Below are 26,022 nucleotides of genomic sequence, written 5' to 3'. Positions count from 1 at the left end.
TCATGTGGGAAGAGCCATATCAGTAGCCAGAAGAGCGGGGCTTGTGTTATCAGTTCCTAGTGATTAATTCAAGTCCCCAGCAATATGTTCTCTTCTCCAAGCACTTGTCCACGTGTCCGCTCCCCTGCAGGTGCACTCCTGACTTATGCCTCTCTGCTAGTACTTTTGTTTCTCGTGAGCATCCCCGCTGGTGTAGCCGCTCCACACCACCTACCTCCCACCTCTCAATTCCGACTCGCATCCTTGACCGAGACCAACACTTTTTGGCTGGCTGTCTCAGAATACTTTTGAGCTGAGCTTTTATATTCTCTCTTTTTCCCTCTGGTTTTTTCTTGTTTTTACCAAAGCTGTGTTTTCAGCTCTCCAGAATTGTTCTCTTTCTTCCCCAAGTTTGTCCTTGATCTCCAGAGGGAGGAGAGGGAGGTTTCTTCTCGCTTCTGCACAGCATGGCATGGTCAGTGCTGAGCCAGTCTGTTGTCCTCCCTTGCTTCCTGGCTTCTCTCTTCCTCTGGTCAGTAGGACATGCTGTGCCACCCCTCCAATGCCTGTGCCCCCCCCAACACTCTTCAAGGGGGAGCAGGACTCTGTATGGTGGATGTTACCAGCACAGCAGAGGCTGAGGCTAGCTGGGTCCTAGCTGGGACCTTCTGCTACCCCACCCCATTCCCAAAACAGGGAAGTCACTCCACCCCGCTGGGCGTGATGTGCAGTTCCCAGGATATAAACCGGATAATTCTCCACAGTAGTGCTGTCCTGTCCACCTTCCAGCACATCCCTACCTGCACAAAGTTGTGACTGGCTGTACTTACCTGGCAAAGTGGAATGGGGTTTTGGCATGTTGTCAAGTGTGATCTCTGAGTCTCTGCTACCTGTAGATAACCCTGGGTGAGTTGTATGGAAATGTGATGGTCTCTCCTAAAGTTTGAAGGCACGTGTGGTTATGTTTTCAGCCTGTGCACTTTGCTGCACACCGGTCTGTTCAGCCACACTGAATTCTCTGAAGGGCATGACTAAGGTATTCCCTCCACCAGAGATGCCCTTTCCCAGAAGACTGTTAATAATCTTATGTTTTAAAGCAGTCCCCTCAGTCATTCAAACTTGTTCTCTACTTTCAGTAACCGTTACCATGATGAGCAACGCTGGAGGAATGCCATTGTTCCTGTGTTGGACTCCTAAACTGAAAAATGTCTTGAGAATAGATCTATCTTGAGTTTTATTTAGTCATGCCCAGTTTTAATCTCTGTTAATCTTTGATAACTGAGGTTATCTGTCGTGTTCGATGTTGAAAGAGCCTTCTCCTTTTAATTGTGCAGAACAAGAAGTTTCTTTTGTAACTGTTTGTCATCTTAGGAGAAGGATTCAGAGAGGCACGACTTCAGAGTTGGTCTATCCAGACAGGAAGCTTTGCTGTACAGTGCTGTGGAAGTTCTTTTCTATTCCATGATTCCATGATTCTTCAGCTCTGCTGCTGTTTCCTGAGGAGCTCTTCAGCCACCTTTCAGAATCAGACATGTCCCTGTGATACTCATTGTCTAAAAAAAAAAAAGTGCATTAGTTATATCCTTCTAGGAGCTTCTCAAGCTTTTTTTTTGTTGGGGACTCTTCATTACGATGTGATGAGTAAACAGACGTTTTTAGTCTATTTAGCAGTATCTTCAAAGTTTTTGGTGTCCTAAGAACATATCACTACAGAGAAGGTATCATGAAGCAGTAGATATGTTGTATCTGGTAGACAAAGCAGATGCCAGCTGACCCAGAATTTTACTAGCAAAGAAATACAGCCTTTTTTTCCTTAGGAAGTATTTAGCAGAAAAATTATGAATTATTTGTTTTTCCTTGTACTGGGACCTGATACTGCTATGATTTATTTTTTTTCTTCCTGTTGTTTGTACATCAAAGAAGCAGATAAGAAATTTCGCTAGCTGTATCAAGTCTTTTAAAAATGCTTGTGATTAGAGATGTGTAGTTTCTTCCGTACTGAAATAGTTAACGGCTAGAGAGGCAGTGCCTTTAATAATGTTTTATGGTAGCAGGATGTGATAGCCCGAGGTGACTATGTTTGAAAATAGAGGAGTAACCTCATTGCAAAGAACGCGAGAGAGCTAATTAAGGGAAGGAGGAAGTTATTTATGGTGGATTGTGTAATTGTTTACTATTTCAGCTATATTTGTAAGCATTTGCAATGCTGTCTTAACCTTGTATTCATTCCCTTGCACTTTGATTACCTTAGACTTTCTTAAATTACATGAGCACATAAAATTGCAAAAAGTGAAGATTTTTAGGGAGTTTTAATGGGCCTAGGATACACATACTCATACATTATATGGAATATGTTTATAACAAAGTGCTTTCTTTGCAAAATTGTCCTTTAAGAAGAATAGGGTTGCAGTAGCTAGAACAAGTGATATACCAAGAGATTCACTTTGTATTAGGAGAGCAAGCTGAATGTCCTTGTCATTGACCGCTTGATCTTTCAACCTTCATTGTAGCATTTTACACATGTGTTTTCCATTTAATTCTTACATTTTTATGGAGTTGGAATAATTTAAAACTTCTATGGAATTACACTGCTTCTCATTTCCATTAGATTTGACAATGACATTGTAAGTTATTTTCTCAGCACTTTCCTTGCGTAGTTCGTAAGTTCAAAAGGTATTAAGTTCAAAGCTTGGGATCCAAGCAGAAAAAAAAAAAAAGTAGTATAAGATGGTTTATGATGATTTAATTATCTTTAAAACAGATTATATTTATCAAGCCTAAGAGAACTTAAAGAAAATAGATGGAAGAACTACCTTCAGCTTAACATGGTTTAGTATTCAATATGTATTACAAGCAATGAAACTGGGGGGGTTGGGGATGAGAGGTACCTCACAAAAATCCTGGAGAAGTTTTGATCACTGAATCTTTTAGGTTGGCAGGAACCTCATGAGATCATTTAGTCCAATGTTCCTGCTTGAGGCGGGTCAGCTAGGGCAGGTTGCCCAGGACCATATGCAATTGGGTTTTGAGTGTCTCCAAGGACAAGGATGGAGACTCCACAGCCTCTCTGGGCAATCTGTCCAGAGAGTGTTCAAGTGTTTGACCGCCCTTACAGTAAAAAATGTGTTTTCTTGTGTTCAGAAGAAATTTCATATGTTATAATTTGTGTCCATGGCCTCTTGTCTCGTCACCTGTGAGTGCGACCCATCAGGGCCCCTGGACTTATGTATATCCAGGTTTTTTTAAGTGCTCCATAAACCCGGTGGTCGTCCACCAAGGGTAAGTCTTCCTTGCTCCAGACTTCCCATCTGATCTCAGGGGCCTGGGATTCCTGAAGGATGGTCTTACTAGTAAAGAAGGCGTAAGTCCTGCGGCCTTTTCTATGTCATTTGTCACCAGGTCCCTTCCTCCATTCAGCAGCGGGCCAATGATTTCCCTAGTCTTCCTCTTTTCTTTCTTGATGCCCTTCGCATCCCTTGTCAGATTCAACTTTAGGTTGACTTTCTCTGGCTTTCTTAAGACCATCCATACAAGATCAGATAGCAACTCTCTACTCCTCTTGGGTCACCTGTCCTGCTTCTAACTCTTGTATACCACCTATTTATATCTTGAGTTCGGTTAGGAACTCTCTGCTCATCCATGCAGGCCTTCTGCACGCTGTTCTTGATTTCTTACTTGTTGGGATGGATCTTTCTTGAGTTTGTAGAGTCCTTGAGTATCAGCCAGCTTTCTTGGACCCCTCTAATCTCCAGGGCTGTATCCCAGGAGACTCTTCCAAGCAAATCCCTGAAGAGGCCAAAGTTTGCTCTCCTGAAATCCAGGGCTGTGGTCCTGCTTTTTGCCCTGCTCCCTCCTCTTCGGATCCTGGACTGCACCATCTCATGGTCACTGCAGCCAATGCTGCCTCTGTGACTTCCTCAGCCCTGAGTAGTGCTTCCTTGTTTGTAAGTGTCAGGTCCAGGAGAGCACCTTCCTTGTTGACACCTTGATCATGTGTGTCAGTTCATCATCAATGCACTCAAATGTCCTAGACTACTTGAGCCCTGCTGTATTGTCCTTCCAGCAGATAGCAGTCCCCCATGAATAAAGATAAAGTCCCCCATGAAGACCAGGACCTGTGAAAGTGAGGCTTCTTCTGAGTATTTGGATAAGACCTCATCTAATTCTACCTGATCAGGAGATCTACAGCAGTCTACTACTACCAGAGCACTCAACTTGTCTGTCCACTGTTCTTGACATTTAAGCTCTCTTTAAGACTGACTCCAGATCCATATCAAGGCACAGAGCTCCATGCATTCCTGCTCCTCCTTCCCACAAAGGGCAACTTTCCCTCCTTCCAGCCAGTCCTTCCTAAAAAGCCTGTATCCTTTCATCACAGCACTCCTGTCATGTGAGCTAGCTCACCGTGTATTCATGACGCCAGGGAGGTCATAGCCCTGTAACTGTGCACAGACTTCTCCTCCTCTACTTTGGTCCCCATGTTTCGTGCAGTAGCGTAAAGGAATTTCAGAGAGGTGCCCAAGTGTGCTAGTTCCCCAGGACAGGCTTGAGAACTTCCCCATTGCACTATTGTGTAGGCACCTCCTTCTTTACGTGCCTGTGCTCAAAGGAATGCCACTTCGGCCTTTTTTGTTGGTTGCCGTGTCCTTTCTGCTCACATCCCCCCAGGCCCTTGGCCTCCCTACCTTGTCCCCAGCTTCCTTCACTGCTTCTTGAGGAACTGCTCCCTTCCCTGTTTCTAGTCTAAAGCTCTGACTACCAGCTCAGCCATGCCTGTTGGCAAAGGTACCTTTTCCCTGTTTAGTCAGATGGATCTCATCTCTTCCAAGAAACTTGAATCTCAAAGATGGCTCCACGGTTGTAGAAACCGAAGCCCTCTTTCCAACAGCAGCCAGTTGTTGATCAGTACAAAAATATCATCTCCTGACCCGTATTTGAGGGAGAGATGGGCTGCACCCTGCATCTGTACTGAGGGGGCTGTGTGAACCCCAGAGGGTCCTGCCTTAAACTTCTAGGCAAGATAACGCCCTTCTGCATGCCTGAAATGCAGTAATCCACAAAGTGCTGGAGAGCCGTGGCCCCGTGGCCCGGTCTTTGCAACGCTCCATTTTTAAAAGCTTTGAGCCCCAGTTGCTTGAGGTCCTCTGCTGGAGTTATGAGCAACCTCTTGCTGTCCTTGCTGTGATACTTGGAGGCGATGAATCCTTTAGGTTGCCTTTATTAGCCTAAATCTGCTTTGTATAGGTTTGCTTACGTTATATGGCAGAGCCTCTCTTCCTACATTTAGGGAAAAAGACTTAGTTTCAGATTTGAGCCGCTGTTCTTTAAAGAGCAAGTTACTTACAAGTAGTCACTCCTTCTGTATGTGTTCAATAAACGTGTTTTGATTTAGCGTTATTAGATTTAAAATCAATATTGCTTTTCATACCAATGACCTAATCCTTATTAAAGCTCTGCCCTGACAACTTTCAAAGTTCAGCAGTTTCTTTATAAGCCTATGAAACGGGTAAAGCCTGAGCTCTTTTAAAGAAAGGAAATGGATTTATTTACCTATGCTGGATTTAAAAACAGTTCACGTATTACTTTATTTTTTTTTTTGTTCCAAATAAAAGTCATAAGCAGTCTGCGATGGAGAACTGTGAATTTTATCTCGCCAATGAACTTTCAAAAAGTCAGAGCCTGTGTGAATTATAGTGAAAATTATATTGTTCCCTTTGTTTATGCAGCCACATTCAGAGAAGTTCCCTGCCTCTACTTAGGAAGGTATGATTAGAATGACACTCTCCTTGCAGTTTGCTTCTCTGCAGATGCTGGAAGTTGAGTGTCCTCAGTTTCCTCTTAACTAACTTCATAACAGTGCAAGTTTTGGAGGAGTCTTTCTGACAGCCTCTCACTTTACAGATGCAGTTCAGAGGGCGATTCAAGAAGCTGGGCAAACAAGGTAGCAGAAACTGTCTTAGAGAGTTTGTCTCTCTCTTACTTTTTTCAGAATTTAATTGCCAAATGTGTTGATGGTTGTTATGCTTCTCCTCTGTGGGTTTGTGAATGGATTAGCATCCATCGGTGTGTAGGTGCAAGAGGCTCTTATTTCTTTGGAGAGAAAATCAAGTGGAAAATCAAGGGACTGTCATTACTTGGGACACAAGATTTCATAGCACTTAATGCCAAGGTTAACCTGACCTTTCCCTTGAGTGGTTGTTTTGGACCTAGCTTATAAAATAAAAGCTATAATTCACAATTGCTCTTTCCGTGAAGCTGGTTCTTTGAGGATAAGAGTGAACTTTACTTGTGATGAGTTACATTTTATTTATCAGTTAACCTCTGGGATGTTTACAGATTATATCAAAACCCAACGAACCAGCTCGCCAGCATGAAAGCCACCCTGAGGAGACAGAAGAAGAGTTACGGGAACACCAAGCCCTTTTGGAGGAGCCATACAACGACAGAGTTGCAAGCCAAAAGGAGGCCCCAGGTCTGGCCAACATGGTGCAAGTGAAGCAAGAGCCCATCGAGAGCGATGAGGAAGAAGCAGAACCGCAGCAGGAGCTGGAGTCTGGGCAGAGGCAGGCTGAGCAGGAGCTGCTCTTCCGTCAGGTGAGCTCGCAAAATACCAGGTTTGGGACTTGGTTCTTTGTAGAAGATTGTTTGGTTCTTGGTAGTCACCTTATACTACTCTAAGGGGGAGAAGCTAGGGGGAACCAGGTCTGGAGGATTTGCTATGTAAACAAACCTGCAGGTAAAAGCAGTGCCATCCTTCCCTGGAGTCGCTGTACCAACTCTGAGGTCCCAGGGAGGAGAATCTGGGTCACCTGCACAAAACACAGTCAATATATTTACTGAACAACTTTCTGTTTGATTCTTTGGGAAGACAAAGTGTGTCTTCACATTTTTTTTAACACTAAATGCTATCAGATATAGTAGATTTTAGTAATTCAGAGGTTTTAGTGTAGTAGAATTTATCTTGGTTTTATGTTTTACAACAAATTGACTGCCCCAGAGAAGGGCTGGATAAGGGAACGTGGGATGGGGTTCATTGGCGGGGTTCCTTCTTCAGACTTGGAGATTCCAGAGATTGCAGCTGTACTCACTTTTGAGGATAAACACCGGAGGATTGTGGATTGCAAGGGATAAATCCAATAACAAGGTAGCATAGTGTAATCTTTCAAATTACATGGCAGGCTCCCAAAAGCTGCCTGTTGTGGTAGCAGAAACGAAGGTGAGAAGGTTGTGATTCTCTTAAGGCATCAGTGCTCTGCTCATCTTTGCGGGGCTTAGCACTCAGCATCTGACTGTACCTACAGCCGTGCTTAACCGCCACAGAGGATCTGCAGCCAGGAGCAGATCGCTGTAGCCGTGCCAAGGTGTAGCTCTCTGAGTAAATCCACGGCCCTTGGCTGGGGAAAGCAGGCTGGTGCCAGGTTTGCAGTTGCAATGTCTGTGAATCAGGTGCAAATTGGTTGCTCCGTGTAGTCATTTGCTTGCTGCCCTCTCCCTAGCACTGCAGAGCTGGCTTGCGTGTCACACACCAGCGTCACTTGCTATTGCTCAGAGACTACGTTTTCAGTTCCTTATTGAGCGGTGTTATCTGCATAATGGCGCTGCCTTGAAGGATCAATGCCATTGCCAACCATGCTTGTACAAAGTGTTATTTGATTTATACAGTCACATCTGAGCCTCGTTGCCTTAGTAGATAAATAAATAAATGAAATGCAACGCGCTGCTCATGGTGGACCACAGTGATATCCTCTTCCTCTGAAAGTGCAGGCCCCCCCGCCTAGTCCTGAATACGTGGTCACACCTGAGGAGTCGTAAAAATGCTATGTCTTTTGCTATTATTTTGCCTCAAAGAGGAGAAGGAATAAATAGAAGAAATGGGAACAGCCATCCCTTCTGACCAAGAGCCTGCCCAGCTGATGGTGTGGCTGCGCAGAGAATGAGTTTAGTTGAAAATTCCCTCTCCTGCCTGCAGTGCGGTTGAACTGGGCTCGTTCCCTCGTCCTGGTGCACGGCACTGTTAAAGCCACCAGTGCGGTGGTGGAGGGGCACAGGGGGAGGAAGGAAGACATGGCCAACCCATAGGGAGGCTGGGACTGCTTCTGCTAATGACCCTGCCAGCGTGCGCCAGCACCGAGGCTGTGGTTTGGACATACTGTGCTTGCCTGACTTTGCTCTAGAAATGTGCACATCTTCATTTGCTGCAGGCGTGTGTGTCCATTCATTTATCAGGGAAAGGAGTCCAAGCCTGCGAACCTTTAAAATCCTTAAAAACCCTTTTATGAAGGCACCACACAGACTTTTCAGCAACTGCCTCCTTCTTTTCCCCGCAGCAAGCCCTTCTGTTGGAGCAGCAACGCATTCACCAGCTGAGAAACTACCAGGCGTCTCTGGAGGCAGCTGGCATGCCCGTCTCTTTTGGAGGGCATCGACCTCTGTCCCGTGCACAGTCCTCGCCTGCCTCGGCCACCTTCCCGATGTCCGTACAGGAGCCACCCACTAAACCAAGGTTCACAACAGGTAATGTTTTGGGACACTGGAGGCTGAGGTGATAGGGCTGTGGTTACTGTTTTGCCTTTTCTGCCCTGTCCCTGCAAAGCCATCTGTTTGAGGTCTGCACCTCAGCTGTGTTTTGTGGGCTCCGTACCATCCTGTCTTCTCCAAGGAGAAGATTCGATCATTTTACGCCCTGTTGTCCTGCCTGTCCCTTCCCCAGAGGGACAGACGCCTTACAGTCCAGACAGAAAATAACCTGCAAAAATCAATAGAAGCACAGCACAGTACTTTAATTATGTATCTCCAGAAGAAAAAAAGAATGAGTCATATGCTGTGGCAAAGCTGATTTAGATGCAAGGCAGAGGGAGGCAATGTTATTGAAAAAGGACAGCATGCCAGATGCAGTATCTGTTGGCTGTATTTTCTGCACCTTCTCCAGTCCCTGCGCAATCTCATGCCATAAGTTATCCACCCCGAGCTCTGTGCCAGCCTACCCCTCCTTCTGAAACACAGTCTCTGCCCAGGAGTCCGTGCCTATAGGTTAGGAAAAGTGAGGCGAGTTGATTATTTCGAGTTGTTAGAGTGCAGAAACAAGCTGGAGAGTGTTTTCTTACCTGTTGGGTATTCTTCTCAAAGGAAAATTGAGTGCAGTTCTCCATTTGTCTACAAAGTGTGCAAAAAAGACGTTAATCTCCCCACAAAGGTTAAAGGTGAAAAATAATTATTCTTCCTGAATCCTGACAACCAACTTTTTTTCCACCAAAATCTTTTCTGTCTATTCAGTAGCCTTAGTAACAGATGAGAGTTAATTTATGTGCAACTTCTCAAACCCTATGTTGGGTGATTAGGTGGGCTTATTTTGAAGTCTGCCACCTTCCCCAAATGTCAAGCTCTATTTTGTGAATGAACATTTTGCAATGTGATGTGTGCCCTGGGAAAAGGAAGGGGAAAAAAAAATAATCCAGAACGCCCAAATAAGAGCAACTCATGATTTTGTTTCTCTCTTCCATTTATTCTTATTTAACCCACACTTTTTGCATCGTTAAAATCAGCACTGTGAATCAGGTTTATTTTCAGACACTGGTATAGTAATAGTGATAAGTTAAATATGACTTTGTTCTTCACCTGCTAGCTGCAGGATGGGAATAACGTGTGATCAGCTCTGCAGAAACCCTAGTAGTATCTCATTTTTGCAAATCAGCCCTTGAAGTCTCTATTTGTTGTTAATATCGAAACCTTAAATTTCAGCAAAACTGCATTTCTAGTGCAATTGGTTATAGCAAAATTATTCTAGATTTTGGCTTTTGCCAAGGATGCAAATCCCCTGGCCCATGGTCAAACCAGATGAAACTTGAGCATTTAAGACACTTAGATCCAAACGTTCTCCCTTTAAAAAAAAAAAAAGGAAGCCTGGCCCTACTTTTAGAGATTATTCATTCCTTCTGTTTTTTCCCTTCTTCTTCTCCGGTATTTAAGTTGCCTTGTCAATCATACACAAGACTTTGAACATACAGTCATATTTCCTACCAGAGGATATAAGTTTGACTCAGATATGTGCCTCTAAATTTCATGTAAAATTACAGGTAACAGTAGGAATGCACATTTGAGAATTGTGCTGCTTTGAAAAGACACATTATGATTTATTTTCCTTGGAGGCAGGGTTTAAAAGAAAAAAAAGTGGCTTAAAATAGGAGGTGGAATATCACATTGCTTTTATATATCACTGCACAATCCAGTGCAATGATATGAAAAATGCTTAATGTATGTCACCTGTTAAATATCCTTTTCACAGCATTGATCCATGTTAAGACTGCAAGGGCTGTATTTTTTAGATTACCTTCTGCCTCGTGCAGTTCTCTACATTTAAGCTAGGTGAAAGGAGGAGGAAAACCATAATAAAATGCTTTCAAGGGAGAAAGTGTTGTTGGACATCTACTGGTACTAGTAAAGGTGCAAAGCATAAAAGTTAGTCCTTCACCTTACCTAAAAATCCTACCTTTTATGTAAGGTGAAGGACTAGTTTAATGAGCCGATCTACTACTAGTTTAATTAGTCACTATCTACTTAACAGCGTCAGGAAAAGAAGAGCCTACTACTCTATGACATGCAAGCAGGGAGAGGAAAGGCAGGCGTTTCAGCTGTTGAGCATGTGTGCGCGAGTTAGATTGCTAATGTCTTCTTGAAGTTGTCCATGGTGTGTCGGAGATTGTGTTTTGGGAGGTGGGTACTAAAGTTTAATCACTAGGATTGAACTGTTCTTTGAAAGGCAGGAAATTAAAGTCTTGGGTATTTTTCAAAGCAAGCAGTGCCGAAGTGCATCGGGCTTCTTTTTCACTAGGAAAATCCGTCTGTGTGATAAGTGACTGCATTGGAGACCGGTTCTGTCATGATCACGTACTTTGGATTTCAGAGAAATTAATGTTTGAATTGTTGTGATCATTTTGTGAGAGAGCTGGAAAAACAAACTTCGTTCAATGGTTTATTGAAGCCAACCATGATGATTCTAACGCGAATGTGGCTCTCAGGAGATCAGTTAATGTTGTGATTGTTCATCACTTTCATGTTTGGGATATTATACAGAAAATGCCAATGCTTCCTCTGGACAGAGTTAGGACCGGACAGCTGGAAATTCTGGGGTTTATGTATAATTTATTTTCCTGTCTCTCTCAGTGACCAATACCTGAGACTTCAAAGGTATAGGGAAAGGACAACATAATACACCTCTCAAACATGATGCGCATTACTCCACATGAAAGTGAAAACAGTGCCCTTCCTGACTTCTTCAAGCAATCAGTTTTATGTCCCGAAGCATGACATTTAATTTTCCTTCCTACTAGCATATAAAAGAAGGCTAGTCCTTGAACTTGTCCTCGCTAGCACAAGTAGCCCCCTTGACTTTAATGAATACTTCTGCATGCACTGTTCTACACACTTGAATAAGACTTCTCAGGTTAGGCCATTAATTTGCATAGCTCCAATTATCCAGTCTTTGATCTCCTGTAAAAATGGTTCCACAAATTATTCTGATGGTTCTGCATTAAAGTATTTTTCATTTCTGATGAAGGCATTTATTCTCTCCTGTGCAGAGCAATATAATTATCTGAACCTCAAATCGCATGTTTGTTCTGCCAGGAAAAGCACGTTGGTTATGCTTTAGTGCTGACCTTTAAAAATTATTCTTCTCTTGTCTTAAAGACTATTGCTTCCAGCACCACTTAATTTACCTTGTAATGGCCAATGTAGTTTCGTATTTTAAGCTTAAATTGCCAGACTTTCCTTTGTGTGTGTGTCTTCATCTGAATGTCCCCAACCACAGGAAGGAGTTTGGAACAATTCCCTTCTTTCCAGTGGTTTAGTTTTTAAAAAAGAGAAATGTTGAGTGACGTGTGATTACAGTATGGAATAACTTCATTGAGACACTACTGTTAGCACTGAATCATTGGGAAAAGCGAAACTTTGTGAGTCAACCAAATTCTGTAAACCCCACTGCAGTCTCCGTGAATAAATAGAGACGAGTAGGCATCCTGTCACTCCCTTTTCTCGAAATCTGTTCTTTAACCCCTTCATCTGTCAACATTGAATAAGCTCAGTTACCAAAATCCACTGTAGATGTATGCATGTATTTCAAACATGTGAAGCTTTCCGGTGCGTGGTGATGCAGATGAGGAGGAGCTGGTTTGTGTGCCCAGGGATCTCGCTCCCAGCTCCCTGTATTTGCTCTCATTGGTGCAGCTCTCTTAGCTGGTACCAAGGAAGATGAGCTGATAAATGCCACTGCCTACTTCTGAGCTGACACCAAAGTTCCTCCAAAAAAAACCCAGGGAGATACCTGGCAGATCTGCTGCACTGTAGGAAGACAAAGGAGGAAGGGAAGAATATAAAGTCAATGCATAAAGCTGCTTTTTCATTTGCATTTGTCTTTTTGGTTTCAGCTGTGTTGGCTTCTGCTCTACCAGGCTCTAGGGTTACCCAGGTACGAAGTGGAGACGTTTAATCTGGCTAGGCATTGCTTTACCTACGTATCTAGAGTTGCATCATGACAGTTTTCCAGGAATTGCTATTTAAAACCTAAAGGCTTGGGGAAAACACCCTTTGAAAAGAAACTTGCAACACATATTCGCATATCAGCTATTTAAATGGCCTTAGACCCCTTCCAACTTTGTAGTGCATTCAGTATAATTCACTGTCAGGTTGTGCCCAGCTCCCAAGTAGCAAAAAGATCTGTTAGAGCAACAGTGTTAAGCATCATCTGGGAAACCGGGAGGTGAGCAAGAAAAGGCTGCTTAAAATGCACAGCTTGAAAATGCTTGGGTTTTTCCACACACTTGTGAAGGTATTGCATGAACTAGCTTCAGATTTATCTCCAGGTTGGAGTGCCCTTTACAAACGCAGTGCAGCTTTGCTTCTTAGCTTTCCTATCTTGTATTTTACTTTTCCCATTTCCGTTAGTGAATTCTCTGATGCGCTCTCTTGCCTGTGCTCCATGCGGCGTGCTTTCCCATTGCCCTTCTCTTTGGCCATCGCCATTGTGCCATCTTTTGGTCCTTGGTCTCTAAGGTCAGTGACCTCAAAGGGTGCAGTCCTGGCCATCCTTGATGTCACCAGCAGAGTGCCCATGGACCGAAGGGAGCCAGAGCTGCACCCAGACATGTCAGAAGCTATCTGTTGAATGACTTGCTGCTTGTACTTTTTTTGGTTTAAGTTCAAGGCTAGTTGTTGACTCTGAATATATATGTCGAATATACACGCATGTGCATTTCGGCTTTAAATGTATAAAGCCTAGTTGTAGTCCCTCTAAATAGGCCTGGAAATCAGAGAAGGCAGAATTGCTTTCTTACCTTTAATATGAATGATTTAGCCAAACCTAGTGCAGTCCATATGGTCTAGGAGGACATCTGCCTGGGGTTCTTTTGGGTAACAGGTACTTTGTCAAAATGCATGACGTCACCTGAAGATGAGTTTTCTTCAAAAATAAATTAACCTCAGAGGCGAGGTTACTACAGACCTTGCACTAGTTTAAATGAACTCAGACTGGGGAGTTCTCATGGACAGCCAGCCTTACCATTGGGCTACAGCTTCTTCTCAGGTGACATTTACAGTGCTTGGCTTTGCCCAGCAGCTCCTAATGAACTCTGATGCTGTGAATCAAACATAGGAGACCTCTACAGGGTTTTGCAGCATGGTCTTACTTCACTGAACTTTGGCTAACCCAAAGACAGTCAATTAACCGGTGCTCTGATCTCTTCCTAGAAGTGAATGTGGTTTAGGTTTGTTTGGGTTTTTTGGTTTTGTTTTTTTTTTCTTTTTTTTAATTTGCTCTCACCTGCAGCAAAGCGAGGAACTGCCAGATACGTTCTCTGAGGCTGAATACCTGAAAGTGTCAGTGCCAGGGTTTGCCTTAGAGGGGAACGCCAAGTTTTTCAGTGGCAGAACATGTCTACACTCAGTCAAAAGGTGTGATTGCAGCTCGAGCCAGGCTTGGGTACAAGCAGCAGCACAGCGCTCAGCTCCAGGCCACATGTCCGTGGATGTTCTCAGAGTCTGGTTTCCTACAAGCCCCTTTGAACTCTGTGCAGTTGCAAATTGTGCTGTTTATTGGTACTTGAACTGGCTATATGAAAGCCAGCTCCGTCAAGCTCCTTGGGCTGTGTTCACACCACTCGCTGCAGCGTAGGTGTGCTTGTCTGGGGTTTCAGAGGAGGGATTTCAGTTGGAGCACAGGCCCTTTAACGTCAGGATCTGGGAGCAGCTCCTGCTTCCTCTGCTAATTCAAAGGCTTTGGATTCTCATCAAGACCTTTGATTTGCAACTTTATATTGTGCTTTCAGACAGATATTTCTTGCAAGAAACCTTAGTCCTTGGCAAAAAAAAACAAAAACAAACAAAAAAACCCCCCACCAAACCACAAACTAAACCCTTTTGTTCTGTTTTTCTGAGCTTCTGGCTGAAGGGAAGGGTAGATTTAAACATTTGACTATGTCTCTTTTGGTTGAGTGAAAAACAGTCTATTGTCACCAGGACTATGTAGCTATGGAGGACCTGCTGTTTTCCTCCAGTGGAACATTGGCTGTGAAACCATAATTCCCCTTCCAAAGACATACCCGGGCAACTCTGGAGCGTGAATCAGTCTCCTACGCTGTTGTCATGCCATAAATACTTGGTAATGCAAGGGGATTTAGCTGCCTTACTCCCATGTTCAAACGAAACACCACCGCTAAATACCTACGTATTGTGCTGAATAATTATGCCCAAGTGTGTGCTAATAGCCTTAATTAGCATGTTGTCAAATAATGTTGATGCAAAGACTTCAGTACAAACTATTTTATGAAATATAGTGCCCGCTAACAACCTGTTCCTTCTGGTTTTTAATCCTAAACCCTAGAGTAATTTTAGCAGCAGTTATAAAAGTACCCAGTGGAAAAGCTGCGAGTCAGTCCCCTCCTAGATCACGTTCCTGCCGGCACATCTGTACGTGGTTGTCACCTCCTTCTCGCACAGCTTCAGCCTACAGAGATGGTGGTGACTAAGTCTTTTCCGGATCTGTTGAGGCTTTTCAGAGGAAGGGATCATTGCACCTTTGGTGCTGTCTTGGAGCAGCATCTTGGGTTTTCATTTCTTAGAGCTCCGTGGCTCCTGGTAAAACACACACTGTCTTTGTCTGGAAGTGTTCAGTTGAATATAAAGTGCTGTAGTGGAAAAAAAGAGAAAAAAAGAAAGAGGTGTTTTCCATATATCTGGCAATATTTTTTTTAACTGAGAGCAATTTTGTAACCTCTGCTTGCAGGCCTTGTATATGACACCTTGATGCTGAAACACCAGTGTACCTGTGGAAACACAAACAGCCACCCAGAGCACGCGGGGAGGATCCAGAGCATTTGGTCCCGACTCCAGGAGACGGGTCTCCGTGGCAAGTGCGAGGTAATAAAAATACAAAAGGTGGTGGGCCTGGGAGAAAGGGAGCATTTGTATTTGTCTGGCTGATTCGACTGCTGGATTACGAGCTTTTTTGGGGGACCGCTTTCTGGTCTGAACAATAGCGTATGTACCTAACCTGCAGCTCAGGCTGTTGATTGCACATGGATGTGCAAATTTTATCCTGCTTTCTGGCTTGAGATTTTTATAGCTCCAGCTGTTAGCAATGTTTTGCCATATGTGGCCTGAATTTAATCCGTTCCTAGATGACTGCTTATGCTTGTGTGCGTGTGTGTGTCTGTCAGGAGCACTTTTCTAGTGATCTGATTTCATTACATTGCAATGACTATTAGGAATTTCATGAAATGTTGGAGAATGCTCTTGCCCGATGTTGCAGTGAAGCTGCTTCTGTAATTTTTGGTCCTATTCCATGTAAACTGGAAGTCCCTACCAAGAGCTGGGTTTTGAAGCTGCCAAAGCTGAGAGCAAGACATGAAGTAAATGTGTTACTTGTTATCACTCCAATCATAACAAAAGCTGTGGAGCAACAAGTTTCTATTTTTGTGGTTTAATAACTTTTTTAATACCCTTTGATAAGTAATGGTGAACAGTAGTGAAGATAGCGTAAAAAGAATGAGGCACTATTCCATCACAAGAGGTTAAATTAACTTTCTTGGACATACGTGCTTTAAAGGCAAGGCAAACTAAGAGAAAAGCTTAGATACTAAAATAAAAAGACTAAAGATTAAAAATAGTGATTAATAATAATTATTATTCGTTGCTAATAGCCCTGATGATAAATAAATCGTGCTGCGTGTTCATCAGTTCTATGAGCATCTGAGGGGACTGAATCACACAGTATATTTGAGTTATGTCAGCATCTGGCTTGACATATTTTCTGAGCAGTCAGAAGAGACATCCACGTGGTGGCAGCATTGCCATTGGCTAAAGTTCCCCATCCTACCCTTATCGATCCCTGAGGAGAGCAAGGAAGAACTTCAAACCTGTTTCCGTTTACAGAGACCCATTTAATTGAATTTTGGGATTAATATTTGGGACAAAAAACCAAAAAACCCACCCGAAAACAAACAAAAAAATACCAACCCACAAGTACTGCACTGCTCTCCAGCTCCTCTGTTCAGAAGCAAGAGTTCAATCCTGCAGTACTAATTGACTTGTCTCCTAGATTTGTGTTTCAGATGTTCACTACAGTGTGAAGTACAATGAATTGTATGATCCCAGGTTATTTCTCTTCATTTGGTGTTTTCAGTTGGTCTCACAATTGGAGTTGTTCTTGGTATTCATTTTCTTTCCACCTGTGTTTCTCTTCTGACCACTGGTGACGTTTAGCCTCATCTTGACTATTCCATTTTCTGAAAATAATAAATATGTGATGTTAGCTTCCTAACTCAATTCCAGTGTTTTCTTGTGTGATGGCTTTCTTCAAGGTCTGACCTGCCATTACAGGATAACCAGGTGCTCTAATTGCACTTGCTTCTCTTTCTAGGTAGCTTTCCTTTATCCCCCCTGTGCTCAGACCTGCATTAAAGTTTCCTTCTTTATCTTAACTTTTCTCATGGGCTTGTTGGACACGATGTTTCCCTGTTTCTGCATCTTCTTCCTACCTCCTCACTTCACTCTTCTGTTCTTGGTAGGGTTTTGAGTTTTGTTTTTTCTGGAGCCACATGTTCACTTTCCACTATCCTTGACTGATGTAATTCTCTTCCACATTGCAAAGCCATTTGGTCGCTTCCCTGCCCTGCAGAGTTTCTGTGAAACTCCTCAGCTGGAACCTGTCTATCAGTGAGCAGAGTGGAGGACCATATAGGGTTTTCTTTCAGTGAAGACTGCCTTCACATCAGGTGTGCTTGCATGGCAAGGGAACAGCTTTTTTGACATGAGTGATCTTTGCTGCTAGGTTGGAGCATGGGTGTGAGCTCTTGGCATTGCCTGGAACGATGGACTTGTATCCTTACCTCAAAGGAAGGCAAGCTGTAGACTTAACATGTGGAAAGCTTCATTCTGTGGCACATGTTCCATTATATGTTTGATTTGAAAGGAATTTTGAAGTGCGACCTAATAATTATGGTTAGCTTTAATAATTATTTCACTTTTTCAAATCCCTGCTGCCTATGCCAAAGCTCCAGGCAGGACAGCATGAGCTGTGCCCTCTATCCCCACCTACACGAGTGTGAGTGTGATGTACAAAACTTTATAACAGAGCTGTTTATATGAGGATGGTGGTGCAGCCTGTTATGTATCTACTATTTTTTTTATGGATTATAACTACTCCATCTGCATAGCAGCCCTACAGGCACTTGGAAAGAAGTGAGTCTTTTCTAATTTAGTAGTAGGTCTGCAACAACTCAGCAGCAACACCTGGCTTATAACACTCAGAAATTTGCCAAGCTGTACAGTTAATTTTTTGCTGAGCTCCTGTTTTATTCTATGCTGGTTTTCTAGCTGGTCTCGCTGACTGACGCATCTGTGCACGCTCACTTTTATCTTTACTCTTGCAGGTCTGTTGTCCTGCGCCTCAGACATTACGAGGCGGTTAAGTAAGCTCAAGGGCCTGATGTGAAAATTGTTTGTGATTAGGTAGTTTAATCCATTTCTTCCAATTCGTATTTGTAAAAGGACAGTTTGAACTTTGACACTGCCTTATCCTCATGTGTCCCCTTCCTTCTTTAACAGCCCTTCGCTGTGAGCCGGGTGCGGGTATAGTTTGATTGTGTTGGTTGCAAGCAGCTGCTCAACACCGATTAAAAACACAGGACCCTGCATAGCGAATAATCCCATACGCACTGTGTGGGTTCAGTGAAACTCCGCTGGATCCCTGTCCTCTTCCAGAAGGAGTTTAACAGCTCTTGTTCCCCCCATGACTGTGCACTGAAAATAAATCCCAGCTCTGCTTTCTCATGCAAGCTCAAACAATTCGCAGTGTCTGTCTCCTGGAAATGTTCTTTTGGTGTTTCTGTTGCACACATGCCCTAAGCCAGAAAAAGGCTCTCAGATAAATATTTTTATCATGCATGCAAACAAATACTTGCTTTGAAATTTCAGAAATAAGTAAGTGAAAACCTGTTTTCATCAGGCAGCCGAGAGGCTCCTAGACAACTTGCCAAGTGCTGAGTACCTACCATTTCTCTCGAAGGCAATAGAAGAGATCCAGAAGGGGCACAAATATTTTTAGAACAGAAAAAACCACATCGCTTCCCCCCAGCCTCTCATTTTTCAGCAGTGAAACAGATATGTATGTGCTAAAGTTGTCCAAAAACCATTTTACGTCCAGCTGAGGGGAAAATGTGTGATAGATTTGTGGTGTGATAGGTGAGAGTCTGGCAGAATCGCACAAGTTTAAAGATGACCCTTCGGAGTGAAAGCGTTTGTCCAAGCTTAGCGACAGCTGCCATTTAGAGTATTGTTTATTTAATTAAGTTAGCTTTATAAAGTATGGCAATTACTCTGGTGTATATTCAGAATTTAAAAGCAACAATTATACTAATTGAGGCAATCTCAATAAAAGGCTCTGCCCCCCGAACAAAAACCCGCAATCACGGTGTAGGGTAATCCTCCCAGCCTTCAGCAGGAATGTGAGGAATTTGATAGGTTTTGCTGTGTGTTTCAGAGGTAATCAAACCTCTGGGCTGCTCAGCTAGGACGGGGGGGGGGAGAATGAGATCCTCCGTCTCCAAGCTCATCTTGGCAGCAGTCCTGCATTGTTTAAAGCATGAGGACTGTTAGCTCAAGGTTAATTGCAGCTGCGGAGGACTGACATGAAAAACCAGAGGCTGGGCTGGGCTGTATGTACAAGCAGAGCCGTGGCCGGGGCGTTCCTGGCACAGGATCTGGCGGGTGTCTGTTGGGAGCGCAGGATGGGTCCCGGCGATGAAGCCTCTGGAGAGCCTCTCTGTGCCCAGGGTTTCCCATCACAAAACACTGAGGGCGTGAAGGAGTTGGTGGTGCCTGGGAAGTCTGTCTCCACAGAGAAGCTTTGTAGCTGTTTTCATGACTTTTGAGGGCTTTTATGGAGCCACAGTTGGGACAAGATCTGACTCGTGGTCTCTCAAGATGCATATTCTGTCCTTTTGAAACATCATGAGGTCTTTTCCAACCTGAATGACTCTATGATTCTATGAAAGGGTGAATAAAATGCAAACTAAGAGATTAGTGGGGTTTTTTGTTGCTGTTGGAAATGCGAAGGAGAAGCTAGCTGCAAGGAAATGGATGGAGAGGGCAGAAGGTCATGTATAAAGCGATGGGAGGGGAGAGGTGGTGGGGTGTTACGAAGGTCAGGTTTTGTGCAGAGAGCAGCGTGAAGGAAAGAGAGTAAAGAGCCAACCAGTTCGTCAGGGTTAAGAAGCCATCTCCTGAGCTGAAAAGCTGGAGTGCAGCAGTCAGGAAGGAGGTTAGACAAGGGAGCACTGGGGAGAAGGTGTAATATGGAGTGGGCAAGGTCAGTAGGCAATTTGAAGCCTCAAAGGTAAGAGTATCATGACTTAAGAGGCCTTAGAAAGTGAAGAACTGCTCAAATTAGGAGCACGGATGGCAGGCTGAGCCATAGACTGAGATACAAGTCGTGATGGGTCTGTAAACAGGAGCGAGGGATGTATCGTGTTCTACAAATTTATTTGGGGAGGGATTTAATTAATTTTCTTCGTGTCTTTGTGTTAGAGCCTGGGAGAAAGCTTGTGGCACATGAGCTGCGAGATGAGAAAGGTGCAAAAGCACCTCAAGCGTAATCCTTTTTAACGAGGCAACGTTCGCTGTGATGCTTGTGATATATATTTGTTTCAGTAAGTAGTAGCTTTTTCCTTGAATGCATCGTACTTGCAGCACAGAAGGAAGTTCTCCATCCACTCGTAGTTTCCATTTTGGTTATGGATGTCACATGGAGGGGAAGGTGGTACTGATACCCTCCTGAAGGCCATGGAGCTTAGATGTCTTGGTGGCCGGGTACTTTAAACGGGAGCAGCCCCCCCCCCCCCCATCCTGGGGAGCTGAAGCTGTTTGCATCCAGGGAGGAGCTGGCGTGTTACTGTGACAGGCTGCTGTTCTCCTGGTGTCTTCACATAAAGCCAAGAGATAGAAAATGCTGTTTCTGTATGTCCCCTAAATGTAGCAGCTGAAAATGGGTCAGTATGTCTTGTTCAAAGGAAAAGAGTTGGCATATGGGTTAGAGGGAAGCTGTAAAATCCTGTAAGGGGGGACTGAGGCAGGCTCACCATGAACAAAACAGGAAGACAGGATAAAAGTTCAAGGCGGATTTACCAGATATTTCCATCCCTTCTGGGTCTAGCATTTTTGTGATTATTACCTCTTCAATGAGATGCTGTATTTTTGCCTTATCGTTAACCTCAGGAAATTCTAGGTGGTGGACCAGAGCGCAGAGAAAATGAAAGAGGAACTTGAGAGCAGAAATGCCAAAATTAGGAGAGGCAGAATGCACAAGCGCTCCTGCCGTGCTTTGGTTTCTGCTGCCTTATAACACAAATGGTTTTACAGAGTGATTTCCCGTGTGCTTTGCGACGTGTGATGGAAGCTTACGCTAAAGGTTTCAGACAAAAGAATCCCTCAAGAGAGCATCTCTCTGATGAGGAGAGGCTGAGGGACTTGGGTCTTTTTAGTCTGGAGAAGAGAAGGCTGAGGGGGGATCTGATCAATGCCTATAAATACTTCAAGGGAGGGTGTCAAGAGGATGGGGCTGGTCTTTTTTCAGTGGTGCCCAGGGACAGGAGAAGAGGAAATGGGCACAAACTTGAATATAAGAAGTTCCACCTGAACATGAGGAGGAACTTCTTTCCTGTGAGGGTGGCAGAGCCCTGGAAGAGGCTGCCCAGGGAGGTGGTGGAGTCTCCTTCTCTGGAGACATTCAAACCCCGCCTGGACACGTTCCTGTGGGACCTGCTCTTGGTGGACCTGCTGGGGGGGGGGGGGTTGGACTAGATGATCTCCAGAGGTCCCTTCCACCCCCATGTGATTGTGTGGTTCTGTGATTCTGCGGGCCGTGCTTCAGAGGTGGGGTTCCTGGAGTCCCCGTGCCCCTGGCATGAGGCACCCCAGGATACTCTGGCGGAGCCAGGCTACAGCCAGAGATGGCAGCGTGGTGTGAAAGCAGGCACTGCTTGTGAAGCATCTTGTCCCTGGCGCTCTCCTGGAAAATAAGCAGCACACAACAGTGCTTTCTGAGCGGCAGTAGCTCTCAGGAGCGAGTGGCACAGTTTGACCTTCTCTTCAGAACAAGCTTTCAATTGAAAGTCTATTGTTTTTAGGAATGTGCTTTCTTTTTTCCCCTTTTTTCTTCTCCTCCCCCTTTTTTCCTTTGTTACGCGTTTTTTTGTTTGGTTTTTTTTTTTTGTTCCCATTAGAAACTTCACTTCTTCAGGAATGTGGAAGTCTTAAAAAAGCAACTGGCTTTGACAAAGACTGTGCAGGAGGTGCGTGCAATCCATCCTTCGTAGGCTGCACAGCAGGATGCTCATTGCTGAGGCTCGTGTCTTGGGTGACCCTGGGACCTCTACAACAGATTTTCAGAACTTTCCAATATTTTGCTGTTAACTATTTATATTTCAGTATTACTATTGCAGAGAGGAATATTCCTGCTGTTCCTTCTGTGGGAAACAAACCCCCCAAATGACAACTCTTTTTAAAGTGTTTTAGTCCAAACTATGACAAAAAAATCGTGAAGCAGTTCTAAGCCATCTGAAATACTTCTCTCTTCTTTGTTGAGTTTTGTTTTAGTTTTTTATTTTGTAAGGGAGGGCACTACTTGCACGTTTGTGAACCAAAGCCATCCTTATTTCTAAATAACTTCTGCCCCTCTCACGACCACCTCTCGACTTACCCCCAACCTCAGTACTTTCTCAACGTGCTGCGTATTTCCTCTGCCAACATTTCAGAGGCAGTCACAAGCTCCCAGTTAAAAAGGTGAGGTGTTTTTTCCACTGCTGGGAGTTGGTTGCCTTCTCTGGTATACCTGATATCCCCCTGGCGCCAACTGCCTGCTTGCTCCTGTGTAAGAGGCCATGGCATGATTCTTATGTGCCCAAAATTTACCATCTCCGAGTAGCACCTTGCTCTTAAAAACGTGTTTTCCATCCCAAATGGGTGATAGCAACAAAAGATAAGCCCCATAGGTATGCTGGACCCCCATGACAAAAAAATGGGAAAAGATTCCCAATTTGTAAAATGTGAAGTCGGGTCATGCTGACATCAGTAAAAGCTTTGCCATGATCTTCAGTGGAGCCAGGGTTTTGACTTCGGTGTGCGTCTGCCCCTCTCGATTTCAGCTGGCAACAGAAGCAGGCAAGAGCGTATTTCCTACAGTACTTCCAGCGGAACCTGCTTCATCGTATAAGAAAACAATTTGCAACAGATTAAATCTTGTGGGATTTCCAAGATGAGTTTTGGAGCAGAAAGTTTATAACTGCCCCTTAATTGCTCAGTGGTTCAGCTTGGAAAGCAGTGTGTTTGGGAGAAATTTTTAGGTTAGCTTAATAATCATGGTGGGGATGGCTTGGAGGGACATGTTTTCACCAAAGAATCACTTTTCTAATGGCTTATAACTGAAATCCTGAATATTCAGTAGTCAAGCAATACCTGTGTAATTTAGCAAATGCTCTGTGGTAAGTATTTTTAAAACAAACGTAAATAAATCTACTGATGACTTTATATGTCAAGCTAGTATTTTGAATAAGGGATTAAACCAAAATCTGTCTTGCAATGAATTTTTCCACATAAGAACCCATTTTAGTTATTTTGCTCACTGTCGTTATGATTTGTTAAGGAAAAAGAAAAGTTCTTTAAGGAGAGTTAAGCAATTAATCAGTGATTTCATCACCCATTTTCTTTCCTATTTCAGTGCATTCGTGGAAGAAAAGCAACTCTAGAAGAGCTACAGACAGTTCACTCGGAAGCCCATACGCTGCTGTACGGCACAAACCCTCTAAACAGACAGAAACTGGACAGCAAGAAACTTCTAGGTATCATTTCCTGTGGGGGCATCCCCTTCCTGACCTCCCTTTACTGTCCTCAGCCCTGACTCTGGCGGTCACGTAGCCGTAGCAGTATGAAAGGTGGGACATGGGGCTCCCTCCATCTTCAGCTCTGGGCAGTTCCCAAGAGGGTTCTTCCCACCTCCATTCAATGTCTGCTTGAGAGGGGTACAAGATACGTCTCCCTTTCTTCAGGTAGATCCCTAAGCCCTAGATAGCTAAAACTTCCTGTCTTTGATGTCTTCAAAACCTAAAAGGAGGTTTCCCTGAGGAGGAAAGGTAATTCAGAGGTTTTATTTTATCCTTGGACACTGCATATTAGAAAGTTATCCATTGCTAGGTAGGAACTGGAACACCCTACTAAGGACCTGGATCTGAAGCAACAGCCAGCCATGTAGACATCAACAAATAGTGTCAGTTTTGTCTGGATAATCTGCAAGAAAGATGCAGGGGCCTCTTAGATAGTTTTACATTTGTTTAATTTGCAGTAAGATTGTTTATCCTTTTCACTGGAGACTAGATCTTCCTGAAACAGGACTGCATCTGCCAGAAAATGTACACATTTTCCCTGAAAGAAATCGAGGGGGTGGTTGTGCAGATAACCAACCCCCCACCACAGCAACCAAACCACCATGATTTTAGCACCCTGCCTTCATGGAGACATCATCATCTCCCTTTACTTTGTACCCTTTTGCAGCAGTAAGTGATAGACTGGAGGGACAGCTTGGGAAGTTCTCACATGGGAATCAGCAAAACGACAGTTTTGGAATCTGGAAGTTGAGAAAGTTTATTTTGGATGATATAAAAAGAGGATTAACTTGGTGGCCTGCATGCTGTAGTAGTGGCAGCAAAAGAGCTGGAAAGATTTTTGCAACGCATTCAGTATGTACATTAGATCCCCAAAGAGTAAAGGTGTTAGCCAGTTGTTTAAACATGCAATTAGCACTGTATTTATAGCTGATTTACCACCTCTTTAAAACCCAGAGCAAATGAAAAGTAGACACCTTTGGCTGAATGACAGCACAATTAGTATGTAAAGTTTACAGAATTTATGATGTCACATTGTTGGTAGTGTAAACCTCTCGCCTTGCGTAAGGCATATCCACCCGTCCAAAGAAACGGCATGTAAATCTTCCCCAGCAGATCTGAGAAGGCTCTTCATTTGCAGTTGCACCACCTTCAGGCTGACTGATTTCTCTGCCAATTCTTGAACCGTAGCGCCAAAGGTGTGTGAGGACACGTGTCCTGACTGTCTGCTGCAGTACGATCTGGGAAGCCCTCCAGCATCTTGCTGGGACTTGCCAGTCCTTGCTGGGACTGTTTAGTTTGAGGAAGAGGAGGCTGAGGGGTGACCTCATCACTCTCTACAACTACTTGAGAGGACATTGTAGAGAGTTTGGTGTTGGTCTCTTCTTACACATAATTAGCGATAGAACAAGAGGGAATGGCTTCAGGGTAACGTGGTAGGTTTAGAGTGGACATTAGGAAAGAATTCTTCACAGAAAGAGTGGTCAGACACTGGAACAGGCTGCCCAGGGAGGTGGTTGAGTCACCATTCCTGAATGTGTTTAAGAGTCGCTTAGGTGTGGTGTTGGGGGATATGGTGTAGGGGAGAACTTTGTAGAGTGGGGGTGATGGTTGGACTCGATGATCCCAAGGGTCTTTTCCAACCTGAATGACTTTATGATTCTATGATCCGACCCATTGGCTTTACCAGGCTGGAGCAGCTGGCAGTGGTTGTCATCATCTGCATGGGGGGGCTGAGCAGGCAGTGGGTCACCCTATACCCTACACAAGATAACATGGCAAGGGTGGCCTGTGATAACGCTGAGTGTTCCCTGCTCATTCAAATGTCAGATGCTCTTGAAATGCTTTTCCGCTCCCCTTTTGACTCTTGGCACGATCTGTATCAGTAGTTCCACAGAAACATTTGGAGATACAAACAGGTTATTTCGTTAGTATTGGACTTGGGGATACGCAGGCTTTGCTGAACCATTCCTGATGGTTTGTTCAGAAAACCCGAGGGAGGAGACACTCTTGCTCTGCCTGTGAGTACTTCTGTAGTTTTGCTGTTCCCCCCCAATCACTCATTTTAAAATGTCTGTAGGGATCAAGTTTGTTCCTATAGTGAAGAAAAATAATTCTAATACCTGGGAGTATTCCAGTACAAAATGTTGCCTGTTTCGGTGTAGTTTGCAAGGAAGAGCAGGTTGTCAAAGACCTGCAGCCATAGGCAGAAGGTCAGGTCCCCGGGATCTCCAGTAGGAAGGACTTTCCAGTAGCTCTTAGCTGAGCTTAGACTTGTTTCCTAAACCCAGCTGGCACCCTTTTAGCCTTGAGCTGCTAGCAGTGGGACTTGCTGCCAGCTCACATACCATCTTTGCCCAGACAGCAGTGAACTGCCTCTTTCCACTGTCCTCCCGTTGGATGTGGAGCTGTGCATGGGCCACAGCTGCCACTGACATTCATGCCGAGCATGAAGCTTGGAGAAAGAGCAACCAGTGTCACCATGGCTGCCAGTCATCCCACTAGGCAAGAGAAAATAGGTTGATGGCTTGACAGGCAGGGGTCTGGAGGGATGGTGTTGCGAGCCAAAATGACAAAGAGGTGTCAGCCTGACTGGGATGTCTACATAGCACCCAGGGAG

General features: G+C 44.1%; 1 protein-coding gene across 1 annotated transcript in view; it reads left to right on the top strand.

The window, feature by feature from the left end:
- Positions 1-26,022, top strand: part of HDAC4 (histone deacetylase 4) — a 280,629-nt gene that overhangs the window by 212,763 nt on the left and 41,844 nt on the right. The window contains exons 13-16 of the mRNA XM_074145465.1: positions 6,316-6,573; positions 8,307-8,493; positions 15,254-15,387; positions 23,243-23,363. Coding sequence (XP_074001566.1) covers positions 6,316-6,573; positions 8,307-8,493; positions 15,254-15,387; positions 23,243-23,363 — 700 coding nt within the window. The remainder of the gene's footprint in view (positions 1-6,315; positions 6,574-8,306; positions 8,494-15,253; positions 15,388-23,242; positions 23,364-26,022) is intronic.

This window comes from Numenius arquata, chromosome 3 (genome assembly GCF_964106895.1).
Source record: "Numenius arquata chromosome 3, bNumArq3.hap1.1, whole genome shotgun sequence".
Taxonomy (NCBI): Eukaryota; Metazoa; Chordata; class Aves; order Charadriiformes; family Scolopacidae; genus Numenius; species Numenius arquata.
This window is presented reverse-complemented; position numbering and strand designations above follow the sequence as displayed.